General features: G+C 47.4%; 1 protein-coding gene across 2 annotated transcripts in view; it reads right to left on the bottom strand.

Moving 5' to 3' along the window:
* Positions 1–984: 984 nt before the first annotated feature.
* VPS39 (VPS39 subunit of HOPS complex) overlaps positions 985–19,824 on the bottom strand; it is a 41,898-nt gene continuing 23,058 nt past the window's right edge. For both annotated transcript variants that reach the window (XM_049897989.1, XM_049897990.1), the window contains 17 exons: positions 18,765–18,885; positions 18,549–18,669; positions 14,355–14,484; positions 12,680–12,822; positions 10,463–10,606; positions 9,852–9,993; positions 9,635–9,721; positions 9,239–9,312; positions 8,755–8,853; positions 8,038–8,155; positions 7,415–7,543; positions 6,721–6,823; positions 6,473–6,518; positions 5,399–5,548; positions 5,156–5,290; positions 4,118–4,209; positions 985–3,267 (listed from right to left, as the gene is read on the bottom strand). In XM_049897989.1, coding sequence (XP_049753946.1) covers positions 3,192–3,267; positions 4,118–4,209; positions 5,156–5,290; positions 5,399–5,548; positions 6,473–6,518; positions 6,721–6,823; positions 7,415–7,543; positions 8,038–8,155; positions 8,755–8,853; positions 9,239–9,312; positions 9,635–9,721; positions 9,852–9,993; positions 10,463–10,606; positions 12,680–12,822; positions 14,355–14,484; positions 18,549–18,669; positions 18,765–18,885 — 1,910 coding nt within the window. In that variant the 3' untranslated portion in view covers positions 985–3,191. The remainder of the gene's footprint in view (positions 3,268–4,117; positions 4,210–5,155; positions 5,291–5,398; positions 5,549–6,472; positions 6,519–6,720; positions 6,824–7,414; positions 7,544–8,037; positions 8,156–8,754; positions 8,854–9,238; positions 9,313–9,634; positions 9,722–9,851; positions 9,994–10,462; positions 10,607–12,679; positions 12,823–14,354; positions 14,485–18,548; positions 18,670–18,764; positions 18,886–19,824) is intronic.

Below are 19,824 nucleotides of genomic sequence, written 5' to 3'. Positions count from 1 at the left end.
CTCCCTTACATGACCTTCCAGTCATTATGAGCTGTAGGAAGAGGCATCAGGCTCTACTGTGTGAAGGCAGAAAACCACTTGGATTATCTGGGGTTCCAGTGCAACCTAGTGCAACTTTGTGATGTTGGAAGTGCCCTGTATCTCTGCTGTCAACTCAGAAGTCACTAACCATGCATGGCCTGTGAGCACCTGAAATGTGGCTAGTGCAGTTAAGGAAATGAATTTTAAATTTTAAATAGCTACATGTGTCTAATGGCCACCATCCTGAACAGCACGGACCTAGACATAATACGTGATACTAAAGTGTTATACAGGCAGTCCCCAACTAAGGATGGGGTCATTTCAACGACTTGATCCTAAGTTGCTCTGATAAGTCAAATACCAATTTTTTTTTTTTTAATTGTGATTTAGGTGAAAGTTTACAAAGCAAGTTAGTTTCTCATTCAAAAACTTATGCATGAATTGTTTCATGGCACGGGCTACAATCCCGCGTTGTGTCAACACTCTCCTCCTTTCCACCCCCGGTTCCCCGTGTCCACTCGTCCAGTTTTCCTGGCCCCTCCCGACTTCATGTCTTTGCTCCCATTTGTTCTCATATAATTGATTGATCTAAGAAGCACGTTCCTCATGTTATTGTCTTACAGGCCTGCCTAGCCTTTGGCTGAAAGGTAAACTTTGGGAGCGCTATCAAGTCTGAGCTAGCAGGGTGTCGGCGTCAGTCTCAGGGGTTCCTCCAGTCTATCAGATCAGTGAGTCTGGTCTTTTTTGTGAATTTGATCATTTGTTCTACATTTTTCTCCCTACGCCTGGGTCTTTTTTTTTTAGTTTTCATTATTACTGCCTTTTATTATCAGTAACTTTATAAATCCAATCTTTATGAGATGGAATCGACTTGACAGCAATGTGTTTGGTTTCTGGTTTTAAGAGAATGATAACATCAGAAAATTACATGATGCAACATCATCTGTAGGATATACTACCAACAATAAGATGTACAAAAGAAAAAAGGATGGTTGTAAGCATGGTTCACTGTAATGTGAATACATCATAAATCGGGGACTACCTGCACTGAATTTTGTCTTAGTTGCTGTTAATCGGTTTATTATTCTCAATTCTTAGCTAAATTACTATCATTTTACTGTTATTTTTATCAAACTCCACAGAAGAGGTAAAAAGAGAGACCCAAATAGGCTTGGCTTCTTACTTTATTGTTTTATGACGAACGGTTAAGACATCTTACTTAATCAGGCCTGGCTACAGAGCTGTCACTTCCAGCCTGCTCCTCCCTCTGGGAGGGCAGAGTCTCGGGAACAAAGAATGGCGTTGGAGAAAACTGGTTGCTTATCCACACCAGAAGGAAGAACACACACATTCTTTGTTCCCTCTGCCACAATTAATAAGGATGGAGATGCAAACGCAGCAGGCCAGGAAGGCGGGGTCCCATCGTGGGACAGGTTTCTGCTGTAAAGCCAAGGGTGACCTGGCGATGTGACTGGCTGCACCTGAGGCAGCGCAGTCCAGCTGACGCAAACAGGGCCCAGAGCAGTGCTGAGTGGGCATGGCCAGCTGGGGCCATGGCTTTTGCTTCTCCACGCACAGCTCTACAGGGCTCTCATGAAGCACTGACCCATCTCTGTGAATGGGGCTGTCAGCATTTGTTCCCTCCTCGGCCCCTCCACAGAGAGGGTGCCCAGGTGGAGCCGAGTCCGCCACCAGCATCCCTAGAAAGGCTGCCTACAGAGCAGGGCACGGCACTGCACAATGCTGCGATTTAAAAAGGATCACAGCATGTCCAGGACAGGCCACTAAAACAGTGCCAACACTGGGGCACTGTTAGCAACCCTCACTCTTGTTAAAGATACAGGGGCAACAAGGCTGCGGATCTGCAGAACCCCCGGGGAGAGCAGGATGTGGGACTCCTTGCCCCATGTCTCCTCAGCCTCCAGGATTAGAAACTCCACACTGCACCTCTAGGTAACTTTGGCAGGCAGGATCCCCCACCCAGGCTGAGCAGACATGGCGGAGAATCATTCTATAAGCCCACATGCTGCTGGTCTCTGCCGTCCCCGCACACCTCAGACCACATTACCATAGGCTAATGTGATCCATCTACCCACAAAATCCCAGCCCACTCCTCCAACCCTTCAGGACAACGCTGCAGAGCTGATGGCCAGGCCAAGCTGTAAGGGAAGCAGGTGGAAACTGGCTGGAAACAGAGAAAGGCGCCCAAAGCACAAAGAACCCTGCTCGCAGTGACTAAACCAGCCTGGGCAGAGCTGCTGGTGAGCAAACTGGGGGCAGGTGCCTCTTCGTGGTGCTTGCCGATGAGGTCACGTGCCCAGCTCAGTGCTGGTCCAGCCCTTGGCAGCCACAGGCTCACTGGCCCCAGAGGAGAGGGGTGGAGAAAGAGGTGACTAAAGAACACCCCTAGGCAGACAGTAATGCGCTCTCAAGCTTCTCAGCACAGTGTGCCATTCAGGGATGATCTATTTACATCTTTACATCATACACGGTAATCCATTATCAATGTGTTCCTAGAAACTGGGCTGTTCCCTTGCTTCTCATTTGAGCCTTGTTTAAACATTCGTTATTCCTGGTGTCAAAAAAGCAGGAGAGAAAGCCTGGGCAGGGCAGTGAGGGGAGAGATAAAGGAAGAAAATAAATAGTGAGAAAGAGACTGAAAAATAAAGAGGTGAGGGGGGACTATTTGGGGGATGCAGTGTACGATACTGTGAAGAAACAACTGCCATTATACAGAAAACTAACCGTCTGGTGCACACAGCACTGTGCTCTCACGCTGACGGGCCCGTGTGAAGTCGTGTACTTGGTAGAAAACTGAATGAACATCCTGTGGTTACAAACACTTGTGATAAGTTTCCTTATCTGGGTGACTGGTATGCAAAGGCAAGACGGTGTACTTCCCCACCTCCTGCTGTCCAAGCAAGTAGTCATAAATTATCTGGAATTGCTCACAACATAATGGCGTAAGGTATGACTAATCCCGCTTCCTATTAAAAAGCTGGCAATGCCAGACCGCACATCTGGTTAGCTCAGCGATGTCCCAGGGCGCCAGGTGTCCAGCAGTGTGCAAATGAGATGCCTGGGGGGGTGGCTCCTGCTCCCTCAGGCCAGGCGCCCTTTCACCCTCTGGGATAGCGGGCTGTCCATCTGCAGTCCTTGACATGCTGGGCTCAGGTGTCAGCTGGGTTCACCTCTTTGGAACAGAAGTAGTGCACGACCACTCCATTCGGGTATCTCGCAAATGCGCTGCGGAAAAGAGAACAGCCGGGAGTGGGGACCGCCTCTGAGAGAAGACACCCCTGTACCTGGAAAGGCACCTTGCCTGAAGCCATCCCACCCTGACCACAAACAGCAGCCTGTCCCTAGGGTCTGTGGATTCAGGTAACCACTCTCTCTGCCAAACAGCCACAAGAGGACGAGTCCCGTACCGTTTGAGTGCACAGGGATATTTCTGACTGAGCAACCAAGGCAAAACACCCGGACAGATGGGGGGAGCCACTGGGTACTGAGAGCCAATGACGCTCATGAGAACGAGTGCCAGGCTGATTCTGACGGAGGACAGAGAGCCAGGTCTCTAAAGAAAAGGATTCTTCCAGCCTCGTAAGAAAAGGGACAAATCGATCCCCTCTGAATGAAAGGGGGTCAACTAGTCTACGTCTTAAAATAGCAGTATGCTGGCTCAGGATTTTGCTCAAGTCATGAGGTGCAGGCTGAAGGACTATTCTCTTCCTTTACAGGCTCATCCTTAAAGGACTTGGTACCCGCACACCACTCTCACTCACCACTGGCCACATCAAAATTTCTAGCTGCCAGACAAGAGGGGCTCTCTGCACAAGTAACAGCCCCGCGCCACACGCTTCAGGCCTCTAAATCCTCAAAGCCTACCTCCAACAGTTAGCACAGACTTGCTTTCTGGAAGCTCCAGCACTAAAAGGAGAATGGATGCTCAGCAGCCGGCACTTGCTGTCTCTGGCAAAGGGCAGAAGTCCAGCCTGAGCAGTACCCACCCCTTCGGAACCTGACTTTGCCTTGACCTCCAGCTGCCCTCACACAGGAAGGGCCCCGTCAGAGGTGGGACGCCCACGCCCAGGCTCACCTGTTCCCTATCTTCTTCCTGCACACCATGCACACCTTCTCCTCTGTGATGATGCACTTCACCTGCTGGTGTAAAATCCGCTCTTCCTGGACCTGGAAGGGACAGAGAGGCTGGCAGAGGGGTTCCACGGTCCAACACAGACGCAGAGACGGAGGCCGGCGCTGGCTCACATCTCAGTCTCAGGGCTTCCAACCGGCTCAAACCTGTTCAGTCATGGCCGACGAAATGAAATCAGAACAGACCCGAATTTTTAAAATTTGAGTGGTCTGGAATGGTAAGCAGAATGGGAAAAATTACAGGTTGATGCCCTGGAATAGGAGACTTGGAAGAGGTGTAGTGAGCCTTTCAGGACCCTGATGTAGGAGAGTGGATTATTGCCTGGCAGTGGAGAGCAACGCCCATTCAAAGCGGTGCTGTCGGCCACCATCTCTGAGCAGGGCACCACCGTTTCTGACTCTGCGCAAGACCCCTCAGCCAAGAGCTCTGATTGCTGTGCAATGCACACACTGCCCTTGTCTTCTCAGAGGGAGATTACGTTTCTCTCAGGCCTTCAACGAGTGATCTTCCCATTCCATTGTTCGTCCTGCTTCACCCAAATTTGAAAAATTCGGGTCCCTTTGGGTTTTGCTTCGTTGGCGATGACTGAAGTGGGCAGAACTGGTTCAAAGCTCTGCTAAGCCTTCACAGATTCCTCTAATTGAAGCATTTACAATTAAATCAGCTTGAGCTACAGAGTAAAGCAACACAAAGCTCTGCCTGTATCTGAATGGAACATGAGAAAAGTGGCAAGCCTGGGTGGCACAAATGATTAAGTGCTCAGCTACTAACGGTTCGAACCCACCTAGAGGTCCCTCAGAAGAAAGGCCTGGTCATCTTTCTAAAAGATTAGGCACCGAAAACTCTACGGTGCACAGTTCTACTCAGACACACATGGAGCTGCCATGCATCAGAATTGACTCAGAGGCACAACGAGTTCGGGTTTTTTTTTGTCTCTTATTAAAAACTAGAAGCCGCACCCTAGAGTTTGGGAGGCCATACCCTCAGGAACTCTGCATGGAGGAGGTTCTTGAGCACTTGATTGAACCGTTTCTTTTGTGCATTTTCTTCTAAGACCTTTTCCAGAAAGATGCGTATATCATTGATCTGAGTGTTTGCTGGCAGAAGGTTGAGGGCCTAGGGTAGGAACACAGCGGGGGCAGGGTGAGGACCCGTCCCTTTCTCCGTCCCTCCTCCCGCGATGCTCCCGCGATGCCCTCCGGCATCTCCCTGGGAACTGCTGACCTTGGTGGTGTCCAGCTTGCTGTGGTGCAACTGGAGGACCTGCAGGGCAGCCTGGAGGTTGGCCTGCGGCTCCAGCAGCTCCAGCTTGATCGGCCCCAGGCAGTGAACGCTGGGGGGTGACAGGTACATCCGGAGCAGGGACAGGTACACCTGCCTCACACAGATCAAGCCACATGTGTCAGGGCCCCAGCGGCCCGACTAGCGACCTTCCCAGAACCCCCGCTCTGACTATGCCTGAAGATTAAAGGGCTAGCCTAAAGTAACAGCTGTCATGGAGCATTTAAAACATACCACTTTTCGCTTTTTTAAAGACAGTGGTAAAGTCAAACTGCCAAGTGAAAATGTTAAAAAAATTAAGGATTTTTTCCTGAGAGAAAAAAATGCCTTAGTATTCGTTTACCTTTTTATTTTACAGTTTACAAATCACCACCACCACAAACTGACTCTGGAAGATTTCTCATCTCCTTTGGCTTTTGCAAACTGAGGCCCTCGCACGTCTCAGCAGGTGAGGATTAACCCAAGATGAGATGCCATGTTTCCTCTTGGTCCAGTACCATGGGGTTTCTCACCCTTGCGCTATCGACACCCTGGGCTGGGTAATTCTTTGTTGTGTGGGGTTGCCCTGTGCATCGTAGTGGAGCAGAACCCCTGGCCTCTAGCCACTAGATGCCAGTAGCAACAATCAGAAATGTATTCAGATGTTGACAAGGCCACATTTCTAGCCGCGGTGCACTCAGGAGCCTTATCAGAACCACCAGACATTCCTACTCACTGGGCTGACCACATACTTCATGATACAAATCTGGACTCTTTTGAGGGTAAAGGGGCAGCGGTGCTATCAGTAATTATGCAAAAACAACAGCTGTGAACCAGAACTATCCCAAGCAAACCAGAGGCATACGGGTGCCCTGCCCCTCAGTACACAAACACAGAATCAATCAGCCCAGGAGAACCATGCTATTTTACCTCAGCAACTCACACCAGTGTCACCTGTAGCTAAACCAATGGGGGTAGGTATGCTAAGAGGACCAGGCAAACACATGCGGGCTCCCTGGGGCAGGAGGTACTACTTACATCTTTGTTGCCATCTTTGTTTTGGTCATAATACTTGTGGCAGTACCTGGAGGGGAGAAAGCAGTGAGACAAGGCTGGAGGGGCCCCCCAAGAGGAGAGACCACCTAAGAATGAGCAGTAAAAGCCAGGGGCCAGTCTCCCCTGCTGCAGAGTAGTGGGGACATGGCTCTCCAGGTCCCTCACACCTCTCATCTCCCCCCAGGGCCTTCTCTCAGGCCTGCGGGAGCTGGGATAACAGGCCAACTTACTCCTCAGCCATCCTGGTATCCTTCAGGATGTGGACGTAGATGAAGAGGGCTTGCTCATGCTTGCCCATGCGCCCCAAAAGGAGAGCTCGCTCTTCCAAGAGGCCTGTGAGGAAAAAGGAATGTGAGGGACTGTCGCCACCACATGGCAGCACAAGGCCAGGGACTAAGTGACCAGGGGAGTGGGTACTGGGGCAATATAAGATAGGAGAAGGTATTATTTTTATTACTTAAGATTTTCCCCAAGAAAAAACTACTATAATTTTACAAAGCAGGAGGTAGCTATTTTAGGAGGTATTTCATCTTTTTCGTGCTCACTTATAAATAGGGTAAGAACACTCAGTCAACAGCCAAATGCAGAATTAGCACCAACGATGTGCCAGGCACTTCAATAAGGGAAGCAAACCCTTGGTCTCTGCTGTCATGGAGCTTACACATCACTGTCTCAGACATATTATGCCAGCTTGCTCAACAATGAGGTTGGCCAAGAACACGTAGTGCAGCCGTAAATAGGTTTCAGCCTGGCTATCAGTTAGCATGTGGTTCACACCCAGTTGCGGGTGTCTCAGTCAGGGTACTAAAGTGAGTCTTCAGAGGGGACAAAACAGGAACACTGGCGAGTTGGAGAACTGTAAAAAGATTGGTTTTTGCCCTTCCTTCAGCTGAAGTGGCTTCTGGTCACAAGCCAGACACTCACCATCGAAAGGAAAATCACAGATGAGCCGGCCTGGATCGTAGTAGCTGGAAATCTCCAAGAACATAAGGAGCTTCTGCCGGTATTCTCCCAGCTCTCCCTCCTCCTCTCCAGCAGGGACCGGAGTCTGGCCTTTAAAGGAACAAGCTCCACATGAAAGAAGGCCATCAGGCAGCAATGGGACCAAGAAGGGGGAAGGTTCAATGATGCCACCACAGTCAGCAGGAAGGGCCACCACGGTGCCCTGCAGCCGGACTCCTCTTAGTCTATGGTCTCTACATGATTGGAAAACATTGGCTTGAGGTAAGAACACATGCTGCGCAGAGAAACACTCTGGCAGGCAAGCCTGTTTCTTCTCAGCACAGCTGCCATCTTGCGGACAGATCTGATCCTTCCCACCTCCCCCAGGGTGGCTCCCAGTGATGCTCAGAGGTGCCCAGATCCAGACATGGGCTCCTCAACCTGATGTTGCACAGCTGGGCTGCTCAGCTCCCCAGCCCTCTCTACAGAACTCCCCACCTGGGCCCACACAGAAGGGCGAGATTTGCTTCCCAACACCACATGGCACGCTTGGGGCTGTGCTTGCCTCTGTGACCTGGGGACTGGCTTTCTATGAGAAGGGGTACCTGCGGGGAAGGACAGGAGATACTCCTTCATCAGACCTTGCACCTTCTCACAGTACAGCCGGATCAAGCAGTTGTGGAACCGAGAGCCTGTCTCCTCCCAAACGTGGATGACGTGTTCCTGAGGCGAGATGTAGGTCTGCCTGGTACCCTCCACGCTGGGCCTGGTTCAGTCACCCAGTCTTTCTCACACATTCTAAGGTCTAATAGGTCCCATTCAGATTATCCCCTAATTAAGCTGTGCAGATCACCAACGGAGAGCTCTTCTAAAACCACAGGGAAATTTCACTGTGCAATCCAGCAACATCAGAGATTATGTTCTTGATTTCCCGTCTAAACTCCTTTTATTTGATTTTGTACCATACTCCTCCAAACTCTTACACCAGCCCACGTAAGTAAAGTTAAGCATGTGTGTTCTGGTACTTACAACCTATTTGGTTGTCCTGTGCTCACGGCTGAGTTTGTTTAACAAATGTGGCTTTGAAATTTTTTTCTTGAGCATCATTCTCTTTACCTGGAGTTAGAGGGTATCATCAAAAGCAACATTTCTGTTTTGGTCCACTGGGATTTCCTTCCTGAGAGGAAGCTGTAATAACCCTCTCCTGCCAACCCTCAAGCGACAAGTGACAAACCAACGTGAACCGCCCAATGACAAACCCTGTAGTATAACCCAGATTCCTAGGTTTGAAGCTTTTTAGTTCAGACCAAAAAATATCTTACCAGGTACGGAATAGCCAGGCCTTTAAAATTCTCTGTTAAGAAACCAAGCACGCGATCTCGTGGCAGAGACTCAACTTCTGGAAGGTCTTCAGTAAATATCTGCCAGGTGAACCACAGTTCTGGCTGCAGAACCACCCGCCTGCTATACTGCCACAGGCGCGCACGCACGCACGCACGCACACGCCGGAATCAAGTGGACCAACTTTTAGAGGGAGAAGGGCGTATAAGAAGGCATTTGATGCAGCCCCTTACTTTAACAGAAGGAATAGGCTCACAGCTGGTCAGCGTGTGTCACACAGATCCTAGCTCCCTGCACCCGTGCAAGGCTCCGTCCACTAGACCACGTGGTAGTGTCGAGTTCCCCACCCTACTCCTTTAACCACTAGTAAAACTGCATGACTCCATCCTCCCCCTCCACCCACTGCCCCAAGTGGGTTCAGGACAAACAGTGGTAGCCAGACAATCAGAGGGGTCCATGACCCACCTTCAGGCCATCTTCTGGGAAGTCTCTCAGCACCCACACTGAGTAGGAAAAAATCAAATCCAGGTTTTCTGTGCCTAGAGAGAGGGGCAAGGATTGTCAGCGGTTGACGTCCACCCTGCCCATAGTAGCAGGCAGGCAGGTCACCCCAGTATCGACTGTCCAGAGAAAACAGCTCTGTCCAAGCACCAGCCACTCAGGGCTGCTTGGCTCTATCAGGCTGGCTGCACACCAAGGGGATGGCATGGTCGACCACTGGGGCACTTTTACTCCAACTGGAGAACAAGGCTGGGCGAACACAGGGAGGGAGGGGACCAACCAGCTAGCACGAGAAATCGGAGACCAGGTCCACCTGAACCTGAGCCTGCCCACCCCCTTTCAGAAGCCGTGTGCACTCACCCAGGTGCTGCAGGTACTGCACTGTCCTCTCATGGCCTTTCAAGGGGGAGTTGGCTTTCTTGGACTGGTCTACCAGCACCTGCAGAGCTGGCCACGAAGCCCGAGAACAAGCTCATGAGCCTCTTTCTGAAGGAGACTTATCACACCTGAGCGGGCGTCCCCTGTCAGCATGCCAGAGACCCTCCCAGACCTAAGAAGCCCTCCTCCCTCCCGTTACCTTTCTCGTGAAGCCCCTTCTTCTCATATAGGATTATCAGTTCACTGTATTTGTGTGCCTTCTTCAGCACATGCTCGCTCTCTTCTATGTGACAGTGGTTGTTCTCCAGACGCAGCAAGGGGGCCACCAGGGCCACGTTCGTCTGCACAGGAAGCAGGATCTCAGCATAAGCTGCTGCCTGGGCAGCCCACCCTTACCCAGCCCAGGCCTTCTCTGGGCTGAATGGCCAGGGGTATAGCACAAGCAAGAGAAAGCAAAAACCCCTTTTCCAGGACTATAGAAACAGTGGCTTTTACAGCACATTCATGCTCTTTCTCAGATCGTGTTCCACTTTTTTTGAGGGAGGAGGGTCTTTTCTTTGAGGGATGCTCTCCTTGCTCACCTTGTAGCACTAACTCCAACCCCACCAGGAACAGCAGCCCACTCTGAGGTCCTGGACCGACTGCCCTGCCTTATCCTCTTCCTTCCAGGAAACTCGCAGGCACCAACCAAAGACCAGGTGGTTTCCTCATCCAAGATCTCACCCTCACCAGAGAGTGGTGCTCCCTTCTGCTTCTCCAGATCTTTAGGATATGGGGCTCTGGGTACTTCTGGGTGTTCAGGTAACTCACGTGGAGGTAGCACTTCAGCAAGGTGGTGTCAATAATCTGCAACAGCTTCTTCCTGGACTTGATGGTGGGTGTGCCTTCCATGAGCGGGGAGGTGCTGGACTGGTGGTCGGAGTCGTTCAGCTTCTTCACCAACTGACTTCGTTTCTGCAAAGACCAAAAATGGGGGGTCAGGGCCAGGACTACATCTTACTCTGCCACCTCAGATTCTGGGTAACTCCAAATACATCCAAATCAGCTCACATCTATCCACCCTGATCTCATATTAACAATTTTTATCAGGGATCAAAATAGACGACTGCCAAGTAGCCACAGATACAATGACAATAATAACTATTTATCGAGTATTTACTGAATGTCGGGCACTGTGCCAAGCACTTTATACCATCACACTACTTTAAACCTAAAACAAGCACAGGATCATTATCCACTTTTTCAAAGGTAAAGAACCCAAGGCACAGACGTCACATACCTCATGTGTAGTAGAGGCAGGATTCAAACCAGCATCTGTCTGCTCCAAAGCCCGAGTTCTTTTATTTTTTTAAATCAATTTTATTAAGGTACAATTTACATACAATAAAATGTACCCCTTTTAAGTATATGTTACATGCATTTTGATGGAAGTATACATGCATGTAACCACCACCCCCATCAAGGAACAGAACATTTCTATCACTCTAATCACATATTTTGGACACGTTATCAGGAGGGACCAGTCCTGAGAGAAGGATATCATGCTTGGTAAAGTGGAGGGTCAGCGAAAAAGAGAGGAAGACCCTCAACGAGAGTGGGACTCGTTGGCTGCAACAATGGGCTCAAGCATAACGACAATCATGAGGATGGCACAGGACTGGGCAGCGTTTTGTTCGGCTATACACACGGTCCCTATGAGTAGGAACAGACTCGACGGCACCTAACAACAACATTACCCTGGTCAGTTTCCTATCACTACAGATTAGTTTTTGCCTTTTCTAGAACTTCCTAGAGATGGAATCATCCAGTTTGTTCCCTTTCATCTCTGGCGAAGACCAAGGTCGTAGATGCTGTTATCTCTTTCTGGAACAGTACCAATGTCGGCTGCCTCCATGTAGCCAAATGTCAGTGGAGATGTCTAGGGAAGAACACGTGCTCCTGAAGCTAAGACCAGCAATAGAGGGCCTTCTGTAATGCCACAGGCTTGGAGACACAGTGCCCCAGGGACCCTTCACTTGGCACATGGGCTGCACAGCGTCCAGAAAACGGCAAGTCTGCGTGCTCCTTGCAGGCTGCCAGCCACTGCTGGGTACCCCAGAGCCCAATGTCAAGAAGTACCCAGCCTACACATGCCTGAGTAGACCTGCAGCCCAGAAGCAGGGCCGGGAAGCCAGCATGACAATCTTCCCAGACACACTACTCAGTGTCTACCTGGGAACCTCGCAGAACATTCACAGGGAGAAAAATAAACTTTCCCACTCTGAATAGGTCCCTAGGAAACAAAAAACAGCTTTCTGTGACAGACAGAGAGGCTCAGACGGAGATCTGAATTTTACCTGACTTTAAACTTTCATTTATCTGTCCATAACAGTAAATACAAAAACATTTCAATCTAAACGTATCACCTCCCCCAAAACATTCTACAAAAGAGTATTTATTGACAGGGAATAAGTTTTACAATATACGGCTGAATTTAAAAAGTAAGCTATAAAATAGAAGAGTTTGATATTTGTTTGTAGTAAATCAACCAATAAATAAATACACAAAAGTGAATTCATAAATACATATAAAAGCCTGACAAGGCAGCACTCAAATGTCAACCACCTCTGGGCGGTAGAGTTAAAGGTGATCTTTATTTTTACTTTGTACTTTTCTGTGTTTTCCAAGACTTCTGGTCAGATCAGGCATTTTTTTAAAAAGTGTGTATTTTTACAAAAAAGTTTGCTTTAAAAAACTTACTCTTTTCTATCAACCGAAACTTACCCTTTTTAGTTCCTTTAACAATTCAATGTGAATTCACCAAAAATCAAGTGTGTTTCCTAGTATTAGGATTTAATAAAGCAAACAGGGCTCAGCAGTACTCTTAGGTTGGCAGAAGAAAGACAGGGAAACTGTGTCCCTCCCAGAGCTGTAAAGTGTTCATTTATGGAACGCCTGTGGCATTACAGAACGTTCAGTTTCCTGACATAGAGACACAGGTCCTGGAACTCCTAGGTGAACCCCGCTGTACCTCTGTGTGGTACCTACCTGTGTCAGGTAGTCAATCAGAGCTAAGTGAGCCTTCTCCAGCTCAGCCCCGGAGAGCACAGGCAGTGGGTTAGGATACTGCAGCTGCTTTCTGTAGTCGGTGGGCAGCAGGTCGGGGTACAGGCCCATCACATGGGTGGGGTCTGCATGGAAGGCAAACATGATTCCTCTGGAAATGAGCCCACCAATTTAAGAATAAACTAAATTAAAACAAGACTACTACTATAACAAAGTAAGTTCCAGACTGGTTTACCTAAAGGCAAGACTCCAAGTTTATGAAAACCCCATGTGCTGTACACTTGTGATTGAGTACATTTTTCTATGTATATTTCACTAAAACGTCAAAAACAAAAACATGGCATGACTGTATATTCCAAGACACAGACACATAAACAGAATTAGAACTATTTGTCAACTCTTGAAAGGTAGAGGAGAAAAAATTTCCGAAGAAAATCTGATATCAAAAACTTAATAGTAAAAATGTATATAAAAAAAGGGAGTACTGCCTGGGGACCATAGCCTTGGGGGACATCTAGGTCAACTGGCATAACAAAGTTTATAAAGAAAATGTTCTACATCCCGCTTTGGTGAGTAGCCTCTTGGGTCTTAAAAGCCTTCAAGCAGCAAGAAAGATACATCTGTTGATCCCATTCCACCCAGGGCAAAGAAGAATGAAGAAAACCAAAGACAGAAGGAAAATGCTAGCCCAAAGGACTAAAGGACCACATGAACCAGAGACTCCACCAGCCTGAGATCAGAAAAACTAGATGGTGCCCAGCTACCACCAATGACTGCCCTGACAGGGATCACAACAGAGTCCCAGACTGAGCAGGAGAAAAATGGAGAGCAGAATTCAAATTCACGTAAAAAGATCAGACTTATTGGTCTGACAGAGACTGGAGGAAGCCCTGAAACTACGGCCCCAGACACTCTGCTAGCCCTGAACTGAAACCATTCCTGAAGCCCACTTTTCAGACAAAGATGAGACAGGCCTATAAAAGAAAAAATAATACACATGAGGAATGTGCTTCTTAGTTCAATCAAATATATGAGACCAAAATGGGTAGCTCCTGTCCAAAAGCAGGATAAGAAGACAGGAAGGGACAGGCATTGGTTGAATAGACACAGGGAACCCAGGGTGGAAAGGGGGAGGGTGCTGTCACATTGTGGGGATTGCAACCAGTGTCACAAAACAATATGTGTATACATTTCTGAATGAGAAATTAACGTGAGCTGTGAACTTGCACCTAAAGCACACTAAAAAGAAAAAAAAAAAAGATTACAGCCAAGAAAAAAAAGGGAGTACCATATTTTTGGTCACATAATACACGCCCTCCCCCACAAGGTATTTCTATAAGTGTGCCATGCTGTTGCTGTTGTTTTTTTTTTACAGCAACATGTAAAAAAAATTGGCATAGTGGTAGTAGCAAAAATACCTCACAGCGGGAGGGCACTGTTGGCAAACAAAAGTGGAGGCATGAGTTATTTGCATAAAAATATGGTATTATTAAAACAACAACAAAAAATAGAACAGAGAAACTGCCATAATAACCTGGCCCTTTTCCCATGTACCAACTTTCTCCATTCTTAGAAGTCTGGTATCATTTCTCCCTGTCCCTTCCAGTTCTCCCTCCCTCCATTAGTCTCTCATCCCAAGGCCACACCCACTTATTACCTGTGCCAAGCTTAGCAAACACCTGCATGGACTCATCGAAGCGCTTCTGGCAGAAGAGGTTGAAGGCATACAAGTTCTTGATGTGATGGATCTGCTGCTGCTTTTCACTGTCAGAATCCTCTTTCATTTCCTAGTCAGAGGGCAGGATGGGGAAGGGCACACTCAGTCAACAAATAGTTATTCAGCACCTACGAGGTGTAAGACAACTTCTTAGTCATGTAGTGCTGCTATGACAGAAATACCACAAGTGGCTGGCTTTAGGAAACAGAAATTTATTCTCTGAAAGTACAGGAGATTACAAGTCCAAGTTCAGTGCATCAGCTCCAGGGGAAGGCTTTCTCTCTGTGTCAGCTCTGGGGAAAGGCCTTGTCATCAATCTTCCCCTGGTCTAGGAGCTTCTCGGTACAGGGACGCCAGTCCAAAGGACACACACCACTTTTGACTCTTCTTTCTTGGTATAAGGTCCCCCTCCTCTCTGCTCGATTCTCTCTTTTATATCTCAAAAGAGACTGACTCAAGATACAACCTAATCCTGTAGACTGAGTCCTGCCTCATTAATATAACTGCCTCTAATCCTGCCTCATTAACATCACAGAGGTTAGGATTTACAACATGTAAGATAATCATATCAGATCACAAAATGGTGGACAACCACACAATACTGGGAATCATGGCCTAGCCACGTTGACACACATTTTTAGGGGACTCAATTCAATCCATAACAGATAACATCCCAGGAGGTATAAATGCCAAAGTATACAAAACAGCTACATAGTACCTACACTCACAGGTTCCCAGTCTTAACTGTAAGACTGATAAGTAGCTGTGCAATTAAAATACAACAGGGTTTCTACAAAATACCTGACCAGTACTCCTCAAAATTCAGAGTTGCCAAGGTCAGGAAAAATAAAGAAACTACCACAGACCAGAGAACAGTAAGGAGACATGACAACTGAACGCAATGTGACATCCTAGATTTGATCCTGGAACAGAAGAAGGATATTAATGGAAACACAAGTGAAATTGGAATAAAGTCTGGAGTTTAGTTTAAAAACAATAAACACACAAAAAACCCCAAGTAAGCATGACGATAGAACCATGTGGGAGGGGAATCCAATCCAAGCTGAGTGGCGGGTCAGGGGGCAATTCCAGGAGGAATCTAAACTGAGACACAGAAGCTAAGCTGGAGTCCGGAGACGAAGCGGGGCAGGTGACAGACAGGCGGGAGAGTGTTCCAGGCGAAGAGGACAGCACACGTGCAAGGTCCTACGATGACAGAGTACGCATGCTGAAGGAGTGACAGACACTTGGCACAACCGGCACAGTGTGGGAAAGGCCCTGTTCACAGTAAAAACTAAATACATGGTAGCTATTATTGTATCTTTGTTTCTTCCTTATAACCTTTTTTCTTTATATCCCTTTTAACCAGTCTTCAGCAAATCTAATTTTCTCCTTTGAAATGTCTCACAATCTTTTCTCTCCTTTCCACTTCCTTTTCTACTGCGACCACCCTCGGCCAGGACATCCTCACTGTGCAGTGGCACCCACTCTAGCTGCCCTGCTTGGTGCTTTACAGGTTCTCATAATCCGGTGCCGGACCCTCTAGCTTACTTCCCAACATCCGAACCACACCTTTGGCCCCAGTCAGGATGGGTGCCAAACACCCTGCAATATGCCACACTTGTTTTCACTTCTTTAACTCCCTCAGCTCTTCAGCTAAGCCAGAAAACTCCCCTGTGCTCCTGATCCTAACCTTATTTATCTGTAAATGGTTGACTCAAGTGTTCAAATGCTGACGCCTTCTCCAGCCCACAGTGAACTGTTCCTTCTCTAACATTCCGCCTCATGCTTTGTCAACACCCCAGCTTAGTAACTGCCCTCTGAAAGTTTCACGGATTTTTTTAAAAATCTATTTAAATAAAAGATAACTTCCTCAACAGCTGTAAGCAGGTGCGGGCATATAATAAGTATAGAGCTAGAAAAGAGAAGGGAAAATGAGACCTCATTACTGTCTCCTCTACCAAAGATTAAATGGAAGACCACAGCTGGAAGATCAAGGAAAGACCCTGAGACCTTCCTGTTAAGAAAGAGACCATAAAGTAGCTATGTACTACCTGATACACTTTCAATAAAGCTCAAAAACTAAACATATTTAAGCATACATCTACATGGAAACCATGGCAGCATAGTAGTTAAGAGCTAGTCGGCAGCTGGAATCCACCAGGCGTTCCTTGGAAGCAGTTCTACTCTGTCCTATAGCGTCGCTACGAGTTGGAATCGACTCGATGGCAGTGGGTTTGGTTTTTTTGGTTTGGTATACATATACGTACATATCAAGGAGCCCTGGTGGTGCCGCGGTTAAGAGCCCAGCTGCTAACCAAAAGGCAGTCTGAGTCCACCAGCCACTCCCTGGAAGTCCTATGGGGCAGCTCTACTGTGTCCTACAGGGTCATACAAGTCACAATCAACTCAACAGCAATGGGTTTTATACATATAAAAGGTTAAACTTTTTTACGATGATAAAATTCAGGGCACCGGATGGGAGGCAGAGGGTTGGGATGGGGCGGAGCAGAGATACGCAAGTTATTCCTCTTGGATAGGATGGTTGGTTTGTCAGTATTCATTATATTATTTAAAAAGTAAAAATATAAATAAAAAATAAAGTAATGCATGAAAAAAAAAAAAACGCGTGAGGGGGGAGAAAATAGAAGTGCTGAAACTAAACGCCCCAAGAGGAAATCACCTTTACGGGATGTTAAACACATTCAACAAATAAGATTCGATTTTTGTTTTAAATCCAGGATTCACACGTCCAAAACAAATGCCATTTTTTAAAAATAGTCACCACCGGTGACTATATACATATTTATCCTAAAACAGTGTGGTCAATGCTTTCCTTTCAGAAGCAATTTAAAAGTTACCCCAGAAATTAAGTTTTACTATCATCTTCATGTGAACGTCTTTCCTTCTACCTCAATTAGCCACTGTCTGACCAGCCCAGGCCTAGTCAGCAAGGCTCAGGATGACTTCTGGTTATTTCCTAAAATCAGACCCGCCCTCTACAGATGGCAATGATCACCCTTGAGGATATCCAAAAGAGCGTGACACGATTCTAAGTCAACCTCCCTGTCTGGCAACAGAAGCGTGACCGGAACAAAAGCATGGCCGCTGCTCGGCTGTGAACAGCGCCCCACGCAGACGTTACAGGAGGGTAATGACCATAAATGTAAGAGTGCAGCCTTGGCGAACGCAACAACTGTAGGTGGTTTCAGTACGTCTACGGAAGGCATGGTGGCTAAGTGCTACAGCTGCCAACCAAAGGGTCAGCAGTTCGAACCCACCAGGCGCTCCTTGGAAGCTCTATGGGGCAGTTCTACTCTGTCCTGTAGGGTCACTATGAATTTTTATGGAAGGCCAAACCCAGCAGCCCACCACAGAAAGGGACTGTGAGAGGCCCGCTAGTTCCTGCATTCAACTAGAAATGTCCAACTTTTTCCCTTAGCATAGTTTTAGGGACAAAAATATAATCCTACACTTACGATTGTTACTATACTTTAATGTTTGCGTTGCCTTTAGTTTTTCAAGACTATATCATACCCATGAAATTACTTTAACCAAAAAAAAAAAAACCCAAACCTGTTGCCGTTGAGTTGATTCTGACTCATAGCAATCCTATAGGACAGAGTAGAACTGACCCATAGAGTTTCCAAGAAATGCCTGGTGGATTCCAACTGCTGACCTTCTGGGTAGCAGCCGTAGCACTTAACCACTACACCACCAAGGTTTGCGTTAATTTTATAAACCCCGGTGGTCTAGTGGTTAAGAGCTCGGCTGCTAACCAAAAGGTCAGCAGTTCAAATTCACCAGCCGCTACTTGGAAACCCTATGGGGCAGTTCTACTCTGTTCTATAGGGTTGCTATGAGTCGGAGCTGACGCGATGGCAAAGACTGGTATGGGTTTTTGGTTATTGTAACTGGCATTCATTCTGCACTGACAGACAAGCAAACTGAGGTGGTAAAAGGACAGAGAGTTACACAGATACTATGGCAGAGTCAGATCTCGGATACAAGCCCCCTGACTTTCTGCTCTGTACTTACTCTCCTAGTCCGAAACAAGCATGAACATCTAAACCAAAACCACCTACTTCCAAGAACACAGCAGACTCACACCCAAACCTCAGGAAGAAGACTTACTGCCAGCTGCAGAGCCAATTCAAACTGCTTGTCCTGGAGAAGCTGCTGGATTTGGGTTGCCATGGGAACAGGAATGAGTCTCCAAACAAAATGATTGCTGGCCACGTAGATAATGTTTGATCTGCAGGCAGGAGTAAGAATATTAGCAAAGGAGCCCGCTTGGGGATTTTTACGGTTTGGAATACAGCAGCCACAGTAAAGAAGGGAATTCCTTACCCTCCTGAGGTAACGAAACGAGGCCTCTGCAATTCAATGCTCTGGACCAGAAGCCTCGGCTCAAACGTCCGGATCTCTACATATCGAGGCAACACCGCAATGATGTAGGGAGGCTGGTGCTCTGTGCAAGAGAGAACACGTTGTGAGGTAGCTCTGGTCTAAGACCCTGGGCTGCTCATCGAGGGCTTCAGTTGCCTGTTCAAAGCTGCATTTAAATGGGATCCCCCAAAAGCCCACTAGTCAAACAGCAAGCCAGGATCCTACGCTGACACAGAAAGAAAAAAAGGTGCTTTGCTTGAATGATGCTAAGAGAAGTCTCCTGCACCACAAGGATGCATCCAGCTTTGCTGAGAGGAACCTGATCGACTCCTACGGCTTCTTCCAACGAACTGGGTGAAGCTTCGCCTGCTCCTTTATCCGTCAGTAACAAAGCTAGACCAAGGGCCAGCTGCGGCTGACCCTAACAAGGTTCCATAACTTCTTGCATTCTCTTGGAAAGGACAAGACAAAGGTAACTTCTTTTCCCTAAAACCATGCTAAGGTAAAGAGTTCCACATCTCTAGTCAATATTGCTCTGCCTGAGAATTTCACAGGGAAAAGATGCAAAAATCCACTTGATGCTTGCTGGTCCACAGAGAAGGTATCTGGACAGAATTTGCAGGGTTGCTATTTCTACTTGATACTTGCTGTATTACAACTGTTCTCCTCTATTACACACAACCATCCAAGACTCAAAATTTATCCTTGTTGAGAAAGACCCCATTTAAATTCTTGGGTTATACCCTTGTCCCCATTCATTCTTCCTCTATCATTCTGAAAATAATGTTAACCATATCCACGCTTTCTCACTATACTTTCTGACAGGCATGTGACAATGCAAAGCTTAGAAAGCTGGACGAAGCAGAATAATACCACAAAAATGCCAAAGATGTCAGTGTGTGAAAAGCAGAGCTCATTGAACCACAAAATCCTTGCAAGCAAAGTTTTTCTTTGTTAAGAGGTTGTATGGTAAAGGAATGGAGCCCTGGTGGTGCAGTGGTTAAGCACTCAGCTGCTAACC

The sequence above is a fragment of the Elephas maximus genome, chromosome 10 (genome assembly GCF_024166365.1).
Source record: "Elephas maximus indicus isolate mEleMax1 chromosome 10, mEleMax1 primary haplotype, whole genome shotgun sequence".
Taxonomy (NCBI): Eukaryota; Metazoa; Chordata; class Mammalia; order Proboscidea; family Elephantidae; genus Elephas; species Elephas maximus.
Note: the sequence above shows the minus strand (reverse complement) of the source record. Positions and strands in the feature narration are given on the sequence as shown.